At 48.0% G+C, this 17,407-nt stretch overlaps 1 protein-coding gene across 1 annotated transcript in view; it reads right to left on the bottom strand.

The window, feature by feature from the left end:
• The window catches only part of LOC120879247 (triple functional domain protein-like), a 192,628-nt gene that overhangs the window by 4,135 nt on the left and 171,086 nt on the right, over positions 1 to 17,407 (bottom strand). Inside the window, exon 12 of the mRNA XM_040262205.1 lies at positions 6,568 to 6,690. Within this exon, the coding sequence (XP_040118139.1) occupies positions 6,568 to 6,690 (123 nt within the window). The remainder of the gene's footprint in view (positions 1 to 6,567; positions 6,691 to 17,407) is intronic.

The following is a 17,407-nucleotide window of genomic DNA, read 5'->3' as shown; positions in this document are numbered from 1 at the left end:
TTTCTGTGTTTCCATACAAACTGTAAAATTTTTTGTTCCAGTTCTGTGAAAAACATCATTGGTAGTGTGATAGGGACTGCACAGCTTTGTAAATCTAAAAAGGAACATTGACTTGGATGTTTCTTTAGAAGTTAAAAGAGCAGGTGACTGTCAAAAGGCACCTTGTTTTCCCAGAATCTCTTGCAAAAAGCTTCACGTGGAAAGCACTGTTCATTTCTCTTTTTAAAACTCCGGTGTGAAGATGCAACATGGCCGCGTCCACCACGCTCCAGAAATTCATTAGCATGGAGTCATTCTACTCACAATCACTGTACAACATGAAGAAGGAATGGGTCTTCAGATCAGTCAGGAGGTTCCTGGCTCTGCCAGACTGTGTGCAGAAATGGTCCGATGCTGGACCAGCAGGTCTGAACCAGCCTGAGACCAGGGCCCCAGCAGTGCAGTCAAGGGCCTGCAGCAGTCACACCAGCTGCAGGACTCGCTGCCACCAAGTAAACACGAAGCTCTTTCCAGGTTCCTCCTTCTCCAAACACCAGAACTGTTCTACAGAATAATCTATATTTAGTACCTTTTAAATTAATTCAACCAGAACACTTTCGACACTTCCTTTCTGAATCTCTGTCACGTTACTTCACCATGTCAAGTTTTGAAGAAGTTGACTTGGAGAAAAATTCATTTAGTACACTGCTAGTTCAACATCTTGAAATTAAAGACAATTTAGAACTCATTTTACAAAGGATCCTTCAAAAACAAAACCCCAAGACACACACTAATGTGCCTTAAACTTAACTTGGAAAAAGAAATTTCTCCTCCCTAAACCCCAAATCTGTTTTACCTTATGAGCACATTTCAGAAAAATGAGAAACAGCTCTTCATTAAGCAATAAAGATGCTTCTGTTTCTATTTTGAAGGTGCCTCCAAAGGCTATTCTGTCCAAAAGAACCCCATAAATCTGAAGCATGACCTTAGATTTACCTCCGACAGAGGATGTGCATTACACTTTGCTTTGACAGAAAGCATTCAGAGATGAGAGGGCGGACAGGGAAAGCTGGGGAAGGCAGTCACTCTGGGTCTCGGCCCTCCCTGCAGGAGAGCAAGGCTGACATCACCTTCTTCTCTGGGAAGAGCCAGACAGCTTTCCATGAAAGAAGCTACAAACGCAGAGTGCGATCTGGCTCAATACCCTGACCACTGTTTGCTGAGCCCCAATCTACTGCACGTGGTCTTAATCAAACCAGGCTCCATCTGGAGCCACCTCGCAGCCCAGGGCTCTCCTGACTTCAAATACTGTCCTCCTAGCCCCCACAACGGAGAAGGCAATGGCACCCCACTCCAGTACTCTTGCCTGGAAAATCCCATGGATGGAGGAGCCTGGAAGGCTGTAGTCCATGGGGTCGCTGAGGGTCGGACATGACTGAGCAACGTCACTTTCATGCATTGGAGAAAGAAATAGCAACCCACTCCAATGTTCTTGTCTGGAGAATCCCAGGGACGGGAGAGCCTGATGGGCTGCCGTCTATGGGGTTGCACAGAGTCGGACACGACTGAAGTGACTTAGCAGCAGCCCCCTCAAAGGATCTTTATCAAGCAAGGTGGGGGGTAGAGAGAAGGCCACCCTATTTCTTCAGGCCTGTGAACGTCCCCACCTGTACTACAATGAATCTGTTCTTATCGTCTAGGGTCTACAGGGTGCCCCCCTGCTCCCACCCAGCCCATGCACTCTGAGCAGAACACACTCTTCGGAACCAGCCCGAAGGGGACGGTGACACATGGTATCTGCAGGTACACGGGCGGCCACTGGGTTCCGGCGCTCTGCCAGTGACCCCTCGGGGCTAAGGTTCACATACACCAAGGTGGACATGTTTGTGGAGACAAAAAGGATCAAAGGTTTTCACTCGAAGGTGAGTGGAGGGGATTTACCTAAGTGGCTGGTCCAGGTTACGGTCAATTATGACAGAGTGCTGAATGTCCACCCTGGGCCACGACAGGCCCCAGGTCGCAGTTTTATCAGCTAGAGACGCAGAAAGCTAGTCGGCCTGCCACATGGCAATGAGGAGGCCGAGGGAAGTCACCCAACAGTCCTTCAAAACCAGCCGGTCTCTAAAAATATGGAGCAGAATCAAGTGACAGTCATTCGGTTGTATCTGACGCTCTGCGACCCCATGGACTGTAGCCCACCAGGCTCCTCTGTCCATGGGATTCTCCAGGCAAGAAATACTGGAGTGGGTTGCCATTCCCTCCTCCAGGGGATCGAACCTGGGTCTCCTGCATTGCCAATGGATCCTTTACCATCTGAGCTACTGAGGGAGGGGAGGGTCGATAAATATTCACCCCAGAAAGAAAAGAGCTAAGAGAACGAGAAGCTGGAGATGCTGGAAAAAGAGGCCAGAGGTGAGCAGCCGGGTCCCGGCACTGGGGTAAGCAGGGGCACAGGTGGCCAAGGTCAGGGTGGAGAGCTCAAAACCTCCTCCCACCCAGGCGGGTCTGCAAAGGCCCCCGAGAGGAGAGGTGGGTGTCTGACCGTGGCCCCCCAGTGCCCGGCAGAATGCCTGGCACACGACCAGTGATTAGGTGAAAACCAGAGGGAGGGAAACAGGGCAGATGTCTGCAAAGCGAGCCAAAGTGCTTACATTTAGGGGATTTGTCTTTTTTCATGCACAGTTCAGATTTGAGTTTAAGGACTTCAATTAAAGGCAAAAGCGGGTACCCTTTAGAATCCCAGGAACAAGGTGCCAAAGATGATACGAAAGACATGAAAATCAGGGGGAAACGGAGCAGACAGGCCCTGCCTTTCCCAGAACTGGTGTGAAGGCTGCCTCTGCCCCAGCTGCTGCTGCTGCGACCCTTGGTTCCCCAAGAGACCCAAGGGCACCGATGTCTCCCACAAGGAAAGCATCCCACCCTCGCTGCCCGGCCCCCCACACCAGTGTTGACAAGCGCTGATGGTCATCTTAGATCTGAGGAAATAAGTTCACCATGAAAAGGGCAAAGGTAGCCACAGAAGGGAGCTCCCTAATTAAGAACGAAAGGAGCCACAGGAATTGGAAGGAGGGGTCCATGGGGTGCTGGCTGCACAGGAGGATACTCAGCAGACAACACTGGGGTGCACTCGGGAAGGTGCAAGGAAGGGGCTGGGTGGGCGAGCCCACAGTCACGGTGAATAAACTACTTGTTTGCTGTCCCGCTTCGTAGGGTCTTTGGTGCCTGGCGTCTTTGCTCAGAGGATCCGAATTTCAAATCCATCCTCAAACCACATGGCTGTGGCAGGAGCTTATCTGATGGGAATGTCAACCGGAGATTAGAGCACATTTCCCACATTTCTTCGGCTATAAGAGGAAGGCAAAATATTTAACAGCATCCATAAGAAGGAAGCTCCCATGTAATGTGGAAAAGGGAAGTCCACAGACCCACCCCGGGGGCAGGAAGGCTGCTGAACACACAGCCTCTCCCAACCTGCTGCTAAGATCAAGAAAGGTGAAGGCTAGGCTGTTACTTTAACTTTACACATGAAGACTGTCAAGGAGGAAACTTTTAAGAGGCATTTTCACTCAACAGGATTGAAGCACAGTTTGCTTTCTTATCTCATGACTACCTCTCACATCAGTTCCCTAATAAATCCAGCAAACAAGTGAACCCTCTGTGATGTAAAACCCATGGACATACGTAGCTGATTACTCCTGCTTATTTGGGGTTATGGATTTTGAGATGAAATCATTAGATATATACAGATACTCTTCCTTTTATAATTGAAGGTTCTCTTTATGTCTAGTGTTTTTATGCTTTCAACTCAATTTGCTTAATATCAACATTTCTACACCAATTTCCAATGGTTCGTATTTGCCTTGTGGATCTTTTTCTAATGTTTCATATACTTTCGTGGCGTCGGGTGGCAAAGAGTCAGACACGACCTGGCAAACAGCAAAATACTTTCCAACTTCCTGGGTATTTAATGTTTTAGGTGTGCCCTTTGAGAACAACACACAGTATGATTAAATATATATATATATATATATACAGAGACTCTATAATACAAGTATAATCTATTTGGCATTCAGTGTGATTACTGCTATTTAGGGACAAAATGCTACATCTTGGGCGTCCCTGGTGGCACTAGTGGTAAAGAACCTGCCTGCCAATGCAGGAGACATAGGAACGTGGGTTCAGTCCCGAGGCTGGGAAGATCCCCTGGAGGAGGACGTGGCAACTCACTCCAGTATTCTTGCCTGGAGAATGGCAGAAAGGAGTCTGGCAGGCTACAGTCCACAATTTCATAAATAAAAGGATATGACCGAAGCGACTTAGCACATACACGCGTGCACGCTATGTCTTATTTTGGATTTCTTACATGATTTTTGTTGTTCTTTCTTTCATTTCTACTGGACCCATTTTCCTGAGTTTTTATTTACCTGGTTTTCTGCAGTTCTTTTTTCTTTATACTTAAGGAAAGCGGGGCTGTCTATCCTGTCTTTAGTGGTCATTCAACAATGCTACCATGCACCCTGGCATTTACAAATCTAAGATCTACTACCCGAGCCATACCCCTCAGGATAGCTCTCCACCTTCTGTGTTCAAGGGCTCTAGGGCTTTGCTCCATCTTACTTTGCGGGGGTTTTGCTTTGGTTTGATGCATTCACTTCTTGGCTACAAGGGTCTTCACTGCAGCACGCAGGCTCAGTAGCTGTGGTGCCTTGTAGCATGTGGGATCTTACTTCCCCAACAAAGGACCAAACTTGCATCCCCTGCATTGGAAGGCAGATTCCCAACAACTGGCACCAGGGAAGTCTCTGTTGTTGTTCAGTCGCTCAGTCGTGTCCGACTCTGTGACCCCGTGCACTGCAGCACGCCAGGCCTCCCTGTCCTTCGCCATCTCCCAGAGTCTGCTCAGACTCATGTCCATTGAGTCAGTGATGCCATCCAACCATCTCGTCCTGTCGTCCCCTCAGGAGAGGGAAGTCTCTACCATCTTGTTTTTAACCTCCCCCCAAGTCTGTCGTCTTTTGCCTAAATGGCCAATCCTTCGATTTACGAACACGTTTACCAATTGCTATGCTCACTGCCGATCTCGGTCCTTTCTTCTCATGTGCTCAGTTCTGTCCAACTCTTTGCGCCCCCATGAACTGTGGCCCGCCAAGCTCCTCTCTGTCCATGGGATTCTCCAGGCAAGAGTAACAGAGCAGATTGCCTTTTCCTTCTCCAGGGGATCTTCCTGACCCAGGGATAGAACCCACATCTCCTGCCTCGGCAGGCAGATTCTTGCCAGCTGGGAAGCCCCTCTTCCTTCTCATACTTTCTTTTTATTCATTTAATTAATTCATTCAACAAACACTGCTGCACCACATCAGCCTTGCTCCACGTGCTAGTGACAGAGACATGAACACCACTGAGTCCCTGCACTGGTGGAGTTTATACTGGGCGGGGGGGCGGCCCTCCCATTGCTCTGACTAAGCCGTGCACTGCAGTTCTTCTATACATGACTGGTAAGCTCTCGAGTCTTGGCCTTTATTTCAGCCTCACTCAAACTGACATCCACTGGGTGTGGAATTCCAGGTTCAGCGTTCCCTTCCTTCAGGACTCCATCCTGCCAGCTTCCAGAATCTGCAGTTATGGGTGAGAAGTCAGTTTTGAGTCTTTCTCAGGGATGGGACGCTGTCATTTCTCTCTCTGGTGGTTGAGACTCTGTCTTTGGTGTTCCTCAGGTTTACCAGGTGTCTCAGGATGGATTCATCCTACAACTCTTTCTGAAAACAACTTTTACCCCAGCTCCTAGAGTTTCCTACACAGATCATGGGAAGATAATCCCTCCCTCTTTCGCTGCTCTTTCTTTCAAAACAGAAAGCAAAAGGAGAGGCACGTTTACCAGACAGCAGCGAGCTGCAGGAAAGACCTGGGCCAGATATACCACCCCTGACAGGATCACACACACCTGACTTCCCTTTCCTTCCAGCAGCTCCCGCCATGCCTGCTCCTCAGGTCAGGGAGTCAACCTCAGAAAGGTTAAGAGACTTTTCCAAAGTCACACAGCTGGAGAGGATCACAGTCATTCAAACTCCTGGGCTGTGAATGAACCACACCCCTGCCTCCTATCTCTGAAGCACAAGCATTTATGTTTGGGAACGCATGTACACCCGTGGTGGATTCATGTCAATGTATGGCAAAACCAATACAGAATTGTAAAGTAAAATAAAAAATAAAGCAAAAAAGAAAGAAATCAGAAAAATAAAAAATAAAAAAAAATAAAAGAAAGAGAAGAGGGGAAAGAAACGTTGGCCCACCATTATAGACATTCAAAGACTGCTATTCCCCCATTTACAAACTAGTCAACAGAGACGGATACAATAAACATGGTGAAAACATCCGAGACATGTTCCTGTTTCAAGACCATCATATTTTACCATAGGATCCACTGCTTTAAGTCATCTTTGTGTCCAGACAGAGGCAGCTTCACTCTGCAAATCTGGGCATCATCTCAAACACACCTTGTGGAAGCTAAGTCATCAGAGATGGGGCTGAAACTGTAATTCAAAACCAACCGCAGAGATATTTTGGTAGAAAACGGTAAGGTCTTACCTGTGCTACTTCTTCAAAATCCTCATGACGTTTCTGCAAAGCCCTGGCCCGATGGAGCGATTTCCCTACACCTGTGTGTTTGCTCAGAAATGCCTCTCCATGGTTCTCGATCCAGTCCAGCACCTACAATGAAACACAGACACACATGCCATAAAAACCAGGCCAGCCTTGTCCAGTGTGAAGGACTATCTGTTAAAGACACAGCTCTCGTATCAAAACTCTGTAGGATGCAAGAAACAAAGGAGAAAAAAATTGGAAGCAACCAGACACTAACTTGTTGAGAATTACACCTTCCGTCAGACTTGCCATCACGATTAAGAGTAATGAGCTCTTACTTTAATAAGTGCAAATCTGCTTATGTATACGTTACATGCAATAACGGTTCAGTTAAATCTCACCCCAGTTTACACACCACCGAACCACCCACACTGCCTGGGTCTTGTGTGGGATCATGGTTATTAAGACACAGAGGAGCACTTTAACTTAACATAAGGCTCAAAGTTTCACGACTCAGACAATTCTAGTTTTAACTACTGAGTTTGTGTTTTTCTAAGAGTAAAACATATAAATAAAACTCAAGAAAACAAAACACTTAAATGCCTCTGCCCTGGTCTTTGAGGATAATTTATTCCATAAAGTAAGCTGTTGTGAAAGCTGAATATTTCATGAACAAAAATACATAAAAGTTCTTGACAGCTGAAATCCGCCACACTAAAGAAAAAGAGTGAAAGTAAAGCAAGGCAACCCAGTTTTTCTAAGGTCATGATTGGAACCGAGCAGTTCACTGGCTTCTGTACTTGAGAAGCTGCACACAGGATCAAACAAAACACTTAGACAACATCAAAGACATATCCGTCTCTCTGATGGAGAGGGGAGAACCAGCAAATAAAGCTCAGTCAGTCGTGCCTTTAGCTAGAAACCTTCATGAAGATGTTACTTAGATACCAAAGGCACGTGTTCACGGGTTTCACATGTTGCTAAAGTACTGGTGGTCACCTGGGACTTGGTAACTAGTAACCACGGTAACCAAGCACACAGATTCAAACGACGCTGGACTCCAGAACCGACTGGGGCCACGTGGCCAGGACAGTGGTCTAGAAGGAGCCCTGGAAGAGGGCCAGTCACTCAAGCCTGCAGGTAGACTGCAGAGTAGAGGCACCTCGGGGTGAGGGTGCAACCACAGCGTTGGCGATACTGCAGTCAGCTCTACAGAGACAGGTGGGCGCTAAGCTTATCACGGTGATCGTTTCACGGTGCATGCAGTCGGCCGCCACAGAGCACGCCTAACACTAAGCTGGCGCGGCATGCCAACGGCACTTCACTCAAAAACCCGAATAAAAGTGGCCTTAATCTGAGGTTCTACAAAACCGGTCCCTCACCCTATCACCTGCACCATAGACAGGTCAGCTGTGCAGATAGACAGCTAGCAGCTGGAAGGGGCCAGAGGCCGCTGTCCAGGGACAACTGGACTCGTCCTCCTCTGCTCCACGCCAGTGACCCTCTGGCCTGACTGAGGGCAGGGGCCTTTCTGCCCAGAGCTTAGCGAGCCAGCAGTGCTTGTAAAGAAAACGGGCTGGGAACCTGAATAAATCTCCGGTGGTCCTCTGTAAAGACCCTTTAGAATGAGTCGATGTGTGTGTGTGTAAAGACCCTTGTAGAATGAGTGGGGGGGTATGTGTGTAAAGATCCTTGCAGAATGAGAGTGTGTGTGTGTGTGTGTGTGTAAAGACCCCTGTAGAATGAGCAGGGGTGTGTATGTGTGTGTAAAGAACCTTGCAGAATGAGAGTGTGTGTGTGTAAAGACCCTTGTAGAATGAGTGGGAGTGTGTGTGTAAAGACCCTTGCAGAATGAGAGTGTGTGTGTGTATATGTGTGTGTAAAGATCCTTGTAGGATGAGTAGAGGTATGTGTGTGTGTGTAAAGACTCTTGTAGAATGAGTGTGGGTGGGGGTGTGCACACGTGCACACACCCACAGTGGAGGGTGAGGTGGGGTCTGCACGTGCAGTCTCGCAGCAGGTGCTCAGGATGAAGACACACGTTCTCCTTGTTACCACTATTCACTTCTGCACCTCTTGTCAACACCACACTCTGCCCGTCACCCGGGATCTCAGTCATTCCTACGCAATCCGTCTGTCTGTCAGGGCAGCCTCCCAGTCTTCCTGCAAGCTCCCCCTCCCTGCCCTCGATTCTAGTCCCCTGAGCCACAGCCTTCCTGAGCTGCGGCTTCCTGCCTGCTCAGTGGGGATAATAACGGGGATGTGAGCTGCCAGGCACCTTATACCCAGCATGCCAAGCACACAGCACGTGAGCCGTCCGCACCCACAAACCACCACCTGTGGCAGCTTCCATCTCGCGTCAGGTTCTTCGGGAGCGCAGGCTATGAACGTTCCATTGCTCTTTAACCAGTGCACTTAGTACATTAGTTTTCTTTCTTGAGATTAGAGAGACCTTCAGTACCACCATGAGTAATGCTGCTTTCACAATGCTGCTGTACTGCTTATGTGACAGTCTCTTAGCACACATTACAAAACACAGGTTCCCCTCTCACTCCTAAAGAAATGTCCAGTGACAACTTCATGATGTCTCCACTTCAAAGAATGGATTCAGTGAACAGAATGGGCCTCTGGGCACCAGAACAGAGCCAGGCAGAAGACTGGGACCAACTATTAATATATTAAGCTTGAAAAGAGTCAAGAGATATGTAACACCCATGCTACCATCCACCTGCATGAAGGGCTAGGAGACACTTTTTTAAAACTACAACTATAAAATATTCTGTATATTCCTCAATAGTTCTGTAGAAAGAAATGCAAGGTTTGGTAAACAGCAAACCTGATGAGTACTGACTTGATACTGATGAGTACTAACTCAATACTGACTTGAAGTAAAGGCACAATTTCAAAAAGAAAAAGACAAACGCTATTCCGTAGAAAGAGCTGGAGGAAGCAAAACAGTCTTTGTTTTAAAAAAAACATGAATTTGTTTTTCTTAGCCTTCAGAAAGCATCAGTTGGAAAGAAAAGCTATTATGATCTGACCACTCAGGATTACAAATGGGCTACAATTTTTCTAGTGGTTTCTTTTAGACAGAATTATAAATACCAGGTGAAACTATATTTCCAACAAACATGAAAGTAAATCAAAGGAGACTACAAATCCCAAGTGCATTTTGAAAACAGTGGCAGGCAATTATAAAATCTAGGACATGACTTAGCAACTGAACAAAAAAGATCATATTCAAAACCAAACTTCCCTACAAGGCTTTTGTTCCTCACAGGTTTCCCAGATGGCTGAAGAATCCTGAATGAATGCACCTGCCCAAGGAGCAGCTGAAAGACAAGCTTGTAGAACTTTCCATTTAAAATGTAAAAATATTTCCAATCAGGAGCTCCATCAAGGCAGGGCAGCCAGCCCCTCCCTCACTCAGCCGTCCGTGGGGGTTGCTGCCATCCCCCGGCCTTGTGACAACCTCCCCCAGAAGAATAACCAGGCCAGGAAAAGGGCAAAAGTCAGTCTTTCTTTACAGGCAGAAGAACAAGGCTGGGAAGTTGATGCCTCCTCACTGTTCAGGGGACGTGGGGCAAGCTCGTTGCTCTGTACTTCAGTGCCCTTTAATGGCACCGTGTTCCAAGGCTGAGGTCACTCCCCAGGGAGCCACCAAGACTTAAGACAGACAATGGTCTCAGCATCTAAGTCAAAAGGTCAGCCGTGCAAGAAATCTTACAGACTGCTTAACTTCACTCCCTGCTTGTAATGTAATTACAAGACTGAAAGCAATGATGGCAAATACAGACCTGACCTGATCACATGGCCCTCCGGCTCTGAATTCTGTGATGTACGAGGCGTGATCCAATCAGTCCATCGTAAAGGAAATCAGTCCTTAATAGTCATTGTAAGGACTGATGCTGAGGCTTAAACTCCAATACTTTGGCCAGCTGGTGCGAAGAACTGACCCATTTGAAAAGATCCTGATGCTGGGAAAGATTGAAGGCGGGAGGAGAAGGGGATGCCAGAGGATGAGATGGTTGGATGGCATCACCGACTCAATGGACATGAGTCTGCGTAAGCTCCAGGAGTTGGTGATGGACAGGAAAGCCTGGCGTGCTGCAGTCCATGGGGTCGCAAAGAGTCGGACATGACTGAGCAATTGAACTGAACTGAATTGATGTGTGTGGCGTAACAATTACAGTGAAATGGAGCAGACACAAAACTCAACACGCGTCTGTGGGCTCTTGGGGACGGAGGGGACGAGGAGGAACCTTCTAGTTTCAGCATTCACCAGGGCCTGACAACCAATGGTCCCTGCCATTTCTCTATTCCTCTCCAGCAGAGCCCACAGCTCCCCATTTCTTGCATCGATGTATTTCAAAATTAGGATTAAGCTTTTTCTATAATTTACTCCTAACCATTTTTTTAAAATGGTTTCCAGGACTTCCCTGGGAAGTCTGAGAAGATCCCACATGCCAAGGAGCAACTCAACTTCTGTGTCCCAAACACCGAGCCTGCACTCAAAGCCCGAGAACCACAACTCCAGAGCCCACAGGCCTAGAGCCCATGAGCTGCACAAGAAAAGCCGCTACAATGAGAAGCTTGAGCACCACAACTAGAAAGTAGCCCCTGTGAGCAATGAAGACCCAGCACAGCCAACATAAACGAATACATTGGAAAAAACAGGTTCTGGAACATTTCAAAGTAGACTAAGCCTAAGGCTTACCTGAAAACGAAGTTTGTTTTTTTATTTTTAAAGTATCACAGTCCAGCTACATAGAGCAAACATATGATTCAGAACCAACTGCCCTGCGTGGCAAGAGCTCCTTCTTCCCAACCACCACAAAAGCCTGGGAAGGCAGGAGCCGCGCTCCACGCACATCTGCTTGGCCGGAAGGGAGCAGGGGCAGAATCAGGGGGAAAAGCCTCAGAAAGAAGCTGGCAGGCTTCTAAGCTTTTCCATCATCCATGCATCCTTCTGGAAAAAATACAACTCACTCCTCCTGATATTATCCTAGCTTTAATTACATAAGTACATACAATTTCTTAAGGACAACAAAGAACCTCAGGGAAGGAGGCAGGAAAGAAAGGAGGTAGGTAGGTTGTTATTCACAAAGTTTCACCTTGGACGTGCTGTGCTTAGTCGTTCTGTCGTGTCCAACCCTTGGTGACCCCTGACTATAGCCCACCAGGCTCCTCTGTCCATGGGGATTCTCCAGGCAAGAATACTAAAGTGGGGTGCCACGCCCTCCTCCAGGGAATCTTCCCCACCCAGGGATCAAACCCAGGTCTCCCGCATTGTAGATGGATTCTTTACCATCTGAGCCACCAGGGAAGCCCTCACTTGGATATTCCCATCAAACTCCAACCAAACCACCACCACCAAGACAGGCTGACACCTTCAGGAACTTCCCAAACTTTAAAAAATTACTTTTCCCATTCTTAATTTGGAAATCGATCTAAAATAGTCCAAAGCTGTCCAAGAAACATCTTAATATTTCCAGATGTTATCTAGGAAATAGGTCCAGATGTTATGCACAGTTTAAGTCTAGCTACTGAACTATAGATATACACACACAACTACAGAAATACAGACACACATGTGCATACATAGTTATCCCCGGGCACCTTCCTCTTAGGGCAAGGGTCCCCAGCCCCCAGGACCTAATGCCTGATGATCTGAGGGGAGCTGATGTAGTAATAAGGAAAAAGGGTGCATAATAAACATAATGCGCTTGAGTCATCCCGAAACTGTCCCCCAACCCTGGTCCGTGGAGAGTGTCTTCCACGAAACCGGTGCCTGGTGCCAAAAAGACCGCTGCCTTCGGGGACGCTGGTGATGTGGCTGGCACCCCACAGAGGGGAGACCAAGCTGCCTGAGGCTTGTCCTGGGCTCTGTCCTCTCCCTGCCATCCTGACCCCTAAGTCCCCTGAAGTCCCCTGGGTTCCCACGCCCCATCCCACTGGCTCACAGCTCCACACCCTGACTTCCTTATTGCATCCCCTGCAGGCAAGAAATTCGGCTCTTCTCCCACCCTTCTTAACCCCATGGTTGAACTGTCTGCTCCTTCAGAGCTGCGGTTACTAAGATGACTGACAATCAAGTCTCTTCTCCAGTCCTGTGATAAAAGACACTGAAAGCTCGCTCCAAAGCCCCCAGAAAGATCACCAGTCAGCCTCTGTCTGCTCCTAGCAGGCTCCCAATCCCTAAGCAAACATTCGCTCCAGGACTCCGGAACTCGACCTGAGAAACTCTCCAGGAAAGATGGGCATCATCTAACTATTCTTCCCTGGGGGCTCAGAGGTTAAAGCGGCTGCCTGCAGTGTGGGAGACCTGGGTTCGATCCCTGGGTCGGAAAGATCCCCTGGAGAAGGAAATAGCAACCCACTCCAGTATTCTGGCCTGGAGAATCCCACAGACGGAGGAGCCTAGTGGGCTACAGTCCACGGGGTAGCAAAGAGTCAGACGTGACTGAGTGACTTCACTTTCACGTCACCATTTTTATCAGGAGATGCAATCAGATCTGTGACTGTGGAAATGTAAACAGAAGAGGGTATTAAACCTCAAGGTTTCCTAATGATCCTGATGAGAAAATCCATCCTCTGACTTCAGTTAACAAGCACAGGACCAGTGAGGTGCAGGGACCATCCCTGAAGAGCCAGGCCCAGTGTGGGTGGAACCCGCAGGGTCAGGCATCACCGAGGGATGTCAAAAACCTAGCTGGCAAAAGCCTAGCAGCCCGGGACCCAAGGTGGAACCGCGACTTGCTTCTCTGTGGACCTGAAACCCATTTCTTTGTGTTCAAGGAGCCGAAATCTTTAATATTTTAAGGATCTCGCATGCTGGCAACGTTCCCAGGCAAGGAAATGATCCCTCCCTTCTCTGGTCACCCCTTACTCCCCAACATTAACCATGAAGATTCCTTCATGAGGATCTCCCAATTAGATGACGACTCCATTGCAGGGCCAACTCTCCCCTATTCTAAACACAGACACCTTAACCCCAGATAGTTTTCAATTAGCAAAATCGGGGAACTTCTTCCACTTCTTCATCTATTCCTTCATTTCAACAAATACTATCTATTACACCAGACACTTGGCAAAAACACCAGAGAAAAGACACAGCCCACTGCCCCCTGGACCTTCATCCCTGTCCTCCAAGACCCCCTGACTTGCATGTTGGTCCATGATGGGGACCCAGCCTATCTCCTCGCCTGGAATCTTGCTCTCACACCGCACTTTTCACCCTACAACCAGAGCCATTATTCCAGCATGAGTGGATTCCATCCTCTCAGTTCAGTTCAGTTCAGTCACTCAGTCATATCCGACTCTTGGTGACCCCATGGACTGCAGCACGCCAGGCCTCCCTGTCCATCACCAATTCCTGGAGTTTACTCAAATTCATGTCCATTGAGTTGGTGATGCCATCCAACCATCTCATCCTCTGTCGTCCCCTTCTCCTCCTGCCTTCAATCTTTCCCAGCATCAGGGTCTTTTCCAATTAGTCAATTCTTTGCATCAGGTGACCAAAGTATTTGAGTTGCAGCTTCAGCATCAGTCCTTCCAATAAATATTCAGGACTGATTTCCTTTAAGATGGACTGGGTTGATCTCCTTGCAGTGCATGGGACTCTAAAGAGTCTTCTCCAACACCACAGTTCAAAAGCATCAATTTTTCAGCGCTCAGCTTTCTTTACGGTCCAACTCTCCCATCCATACATAACTACTGGAAAAACCACAGCCTTGACTAGACTGACCTTTGTTGACAAAGTAATGTCTCTGCTTCTTAACGTGCTGTCCAAGTTGGTCATAGCTTTTCTTCCAAGAACAGACGTCTTAATTTCATGGCTGCGGTCACAACCTACAGTGATTTTGGAGCTCCCAAAAGATACTCTCTCACTGCTTCCATTGTTTCCCCATCTATTTGCCATGAAGTGATGGGACCAGACGCCATGATCTTAGTTTTTTGAATGTTGAGTTTTAAGCCAACCCGTCCTCTGCTACCAGAGAATCAAGTCAAACCCACAGCCTGCGGGTTTGACCTTGATGTGGTGAAACGGGGAAGCGCTAAGCCTCTGCAGGCTGGCCAAGACCACGAAAGAAGACAGACGGGCGCTCAGGTTCACAAAACCATGCCCTCAGTGTGTCCCGAAGCTCACAGAAACAACTCCAGAGCCTTAGGCGTGGGGGTCACCGTTCCAGATCTGCACCCACCCAGCTCTCCAGATAGCTGGGTGGAGAAATGACATTGCCATTTCATCTCTCCTCTATCCCCCAGTTCCTGTGACCCAATGGGCAACCGCCTGACTTTCCACCCACCCATCCAAGATCAGCTCAAACCCCGCGTCTCCCAGGAAGATCTTCCTGGCACCTGGCAAATTGGCACTTACATTGTGATAAACAGGAGCCAGCATCTTGATTACACGCTGTGCCCCTGATGTTTGAGGGTTCGGACAAAGCTCCTTGGAACCCCTATATCCGCTTAAGTCCTTATGGCACAGAGATGTCCCCTTAGATGGCACATGCATGGCAGGTAGATGACCCCCGTGAGGGTGCCTAGTTTTATTTACTCCCTCATCTGGGGAGCAACTTAATGGGCAATATCAAGTTCACGCCTTGGCAAAATCATACTCTACAACAGGCAAAGACATAGGTGCTATTCTGAGCATGTTATGGGCTAATTCACTGGACTATTATTAAATAGTCCACTCTCACTAGGCAAGTCAAAATTGACCTAGTCAACATGTGTATCTCTCAGAATATCACACATTTAATTTTAGGTATTTATAAAAAAAAAAAAAAAAAAAGAATGAAGCATGGACAAGACAAATCCAGAGTGGACTAGGTCTGCTTGACCATTTTTCCCCCAGAGTATTAGCTAGCAGTCCAACACTCACCTGGAGAAGAGTTTTTCCAAGATGTAACTCAGCGAGGGTGACGCTCGAACCCCTGAAAGGGCTGCAGTGGGACAAGAGGGGAGGACCCACGGGCTTTTTTAGGAGAAGATCTCCCCGTCAGAGGGGCTTTTTTGGGGGCAGTCAGCCTACTTCAGGAAAGTGGGTTTCTGGGGCCCATTCACCTCATGCAACATGTTGAAGCCACTAAATCCACCAAGCTGAGAGGCAGGCAGACCACACCAGTGAGCGGGAGAACGGGTTTGACGGCATCCTGCTATGGCCTGCTTCCGACACTCCCACCTCACGTGAAGGAGTGCAGCAACGATGCAGCGCGTTGTTACGGTAAACTGAAGCTGGTCCTAAACTAAAAAACACTGCCAGGCAGTCACACAAGTCTCCATTCATTCGTTCAACCAAACATCCACTGAGGGCTGCCCTGAGAGTAAACCAAGGGCTAAAGGAATAGGCATACCAGGTGACCACGAAGACATACGACATGTGTGCGTGTGAAGTTACTTCAGTCATGTCCGACTCCTTGCAACCAGCAAGGCCCCTCTGTCCATGAGATTCTCCAGGCCAGAATACTGGAGTGGGTTGCCATTTCCTCCTCCAGAGGATCTTTCCCACCCAGGGACTGAACCCACGTCTCTTAAGGCTCTTGCACTGGCAGGTGGGTTCTTCCCCCGGCACCACCTGGGAATGGCCAATGGTACTTGTTTCATTTCTAAGCTAACGATGGCCACGGTTAATACTGTCTAATAGGTAGGATGTGTGCTTGGGGAGGTCTTCAGCAAGCCTTCCAGCTGCCTGCCCCACCCCCATCCTCTGATTTGGACCCAGGGTCAGTGCTCTGGGACAGCACTTCAAGCCCTCTCACCCCACAGCGCCTGACTCCCACCCCAAATACTGTCCACACAGAAATTATGAAACTGTCTTTGCTTGTTATAACAATAAACACACAAAAGAAAACTAACCACTAAACCAAAACTACGCGTGTTTTAAAAATCAAATGCCATCCCCCCAAGCCTTCCTTCCTCGGGGGCACTCGCTATTAATGGTCTCACACCTTTTCTTGCAAGAAATCTTTCACAGACGGGGTTACATTCTTTTGGGAGGGCTGTCTTCACAAGAACATCTTCATCCTCACCGCTCATGTGGAAGCTCTTTTTCTTCTTCCTCAGTATTTACAGATGCCGCCTCACGATCCAAAGCAAGCCGACAAAACCGCACGTGGGTTGGCTAACTGGCTTATCATGTTTCTGTGGACTTTGCTTTGGTCTTTACAAGTGTATCTTCTGCTGATGGCATCTTTCTAAAGCTCTACTATTTTCTTCGCTTATCCTCAGCTTACCTTTCCTGGCCCATGCTCAAGAGAGCAGAATTTTTCCCTGTGTGTGATTAACTTCTCAAGTTTCAGAAACACATTTTCAGTTCTGACATCCTACAGAATCCTTTGAGGGCAGTTGCCTGCTCTGCTTCATGCTATCAACTTGGTTCCTTGCCTCACAAGCCAAACCGACAGAGCAGTTTCCTGTTTGTATAACGAGTTCAAACCATTCCCGATCATTTAATCGACAAAACGTTTCCCTTCAAGAGCAATTATTATTTCTACGGAATGCTCACAGAGCCATGGACTGCAAAACACCTCCTGCCCACATCCAACCCTGTTCTGGTTCCCGAGAAAAAACATGGCCAGCTTAATGAACTCGTTTTGCAATTAACATAATTACCTTTCTACCTAGAAAAATTAATGTTGGCTGTTTTCAAATTCGAGCACAGCTAGTGCTTGGCACCAAGCTAGGTGGTCAGACTCGTCAGCCTGTTCCCCAAAGCTTCCTTTTCTGAAGCGAGAGAGGCCCAGGAGCTTATTCCTATGGGACTGGACACCCCAAGGAGCTCTGAGAGCTGGAGAAGGCAGAGGAAAGCTGCTGCTCCCGTTATGGGCCCAGAGTGTGT

Source organism: Oryx dammah, unplaced genomic scaffold, assembly GCF_014754425.2.
Source record: "Oryx dammah isolate SB20612 unplaced genomic scaffold, SCBI_Odam_1.1 HiC_scaffold_20, whole genome shotgun sequence".
In the NCBI taxonomy this organism is placed as follows: domain Eukaryota; kingdom Metazoa; phylum Chordata; class Mammalia; order Artiodactyla; family Bovidae; genus Oryx; species Oryx dammah.
The sequence above is the reverse complement of the archived record's forward strand: the minus strand, read 5'-3'. Positions and strand labels throughout refer to the sequence as shown.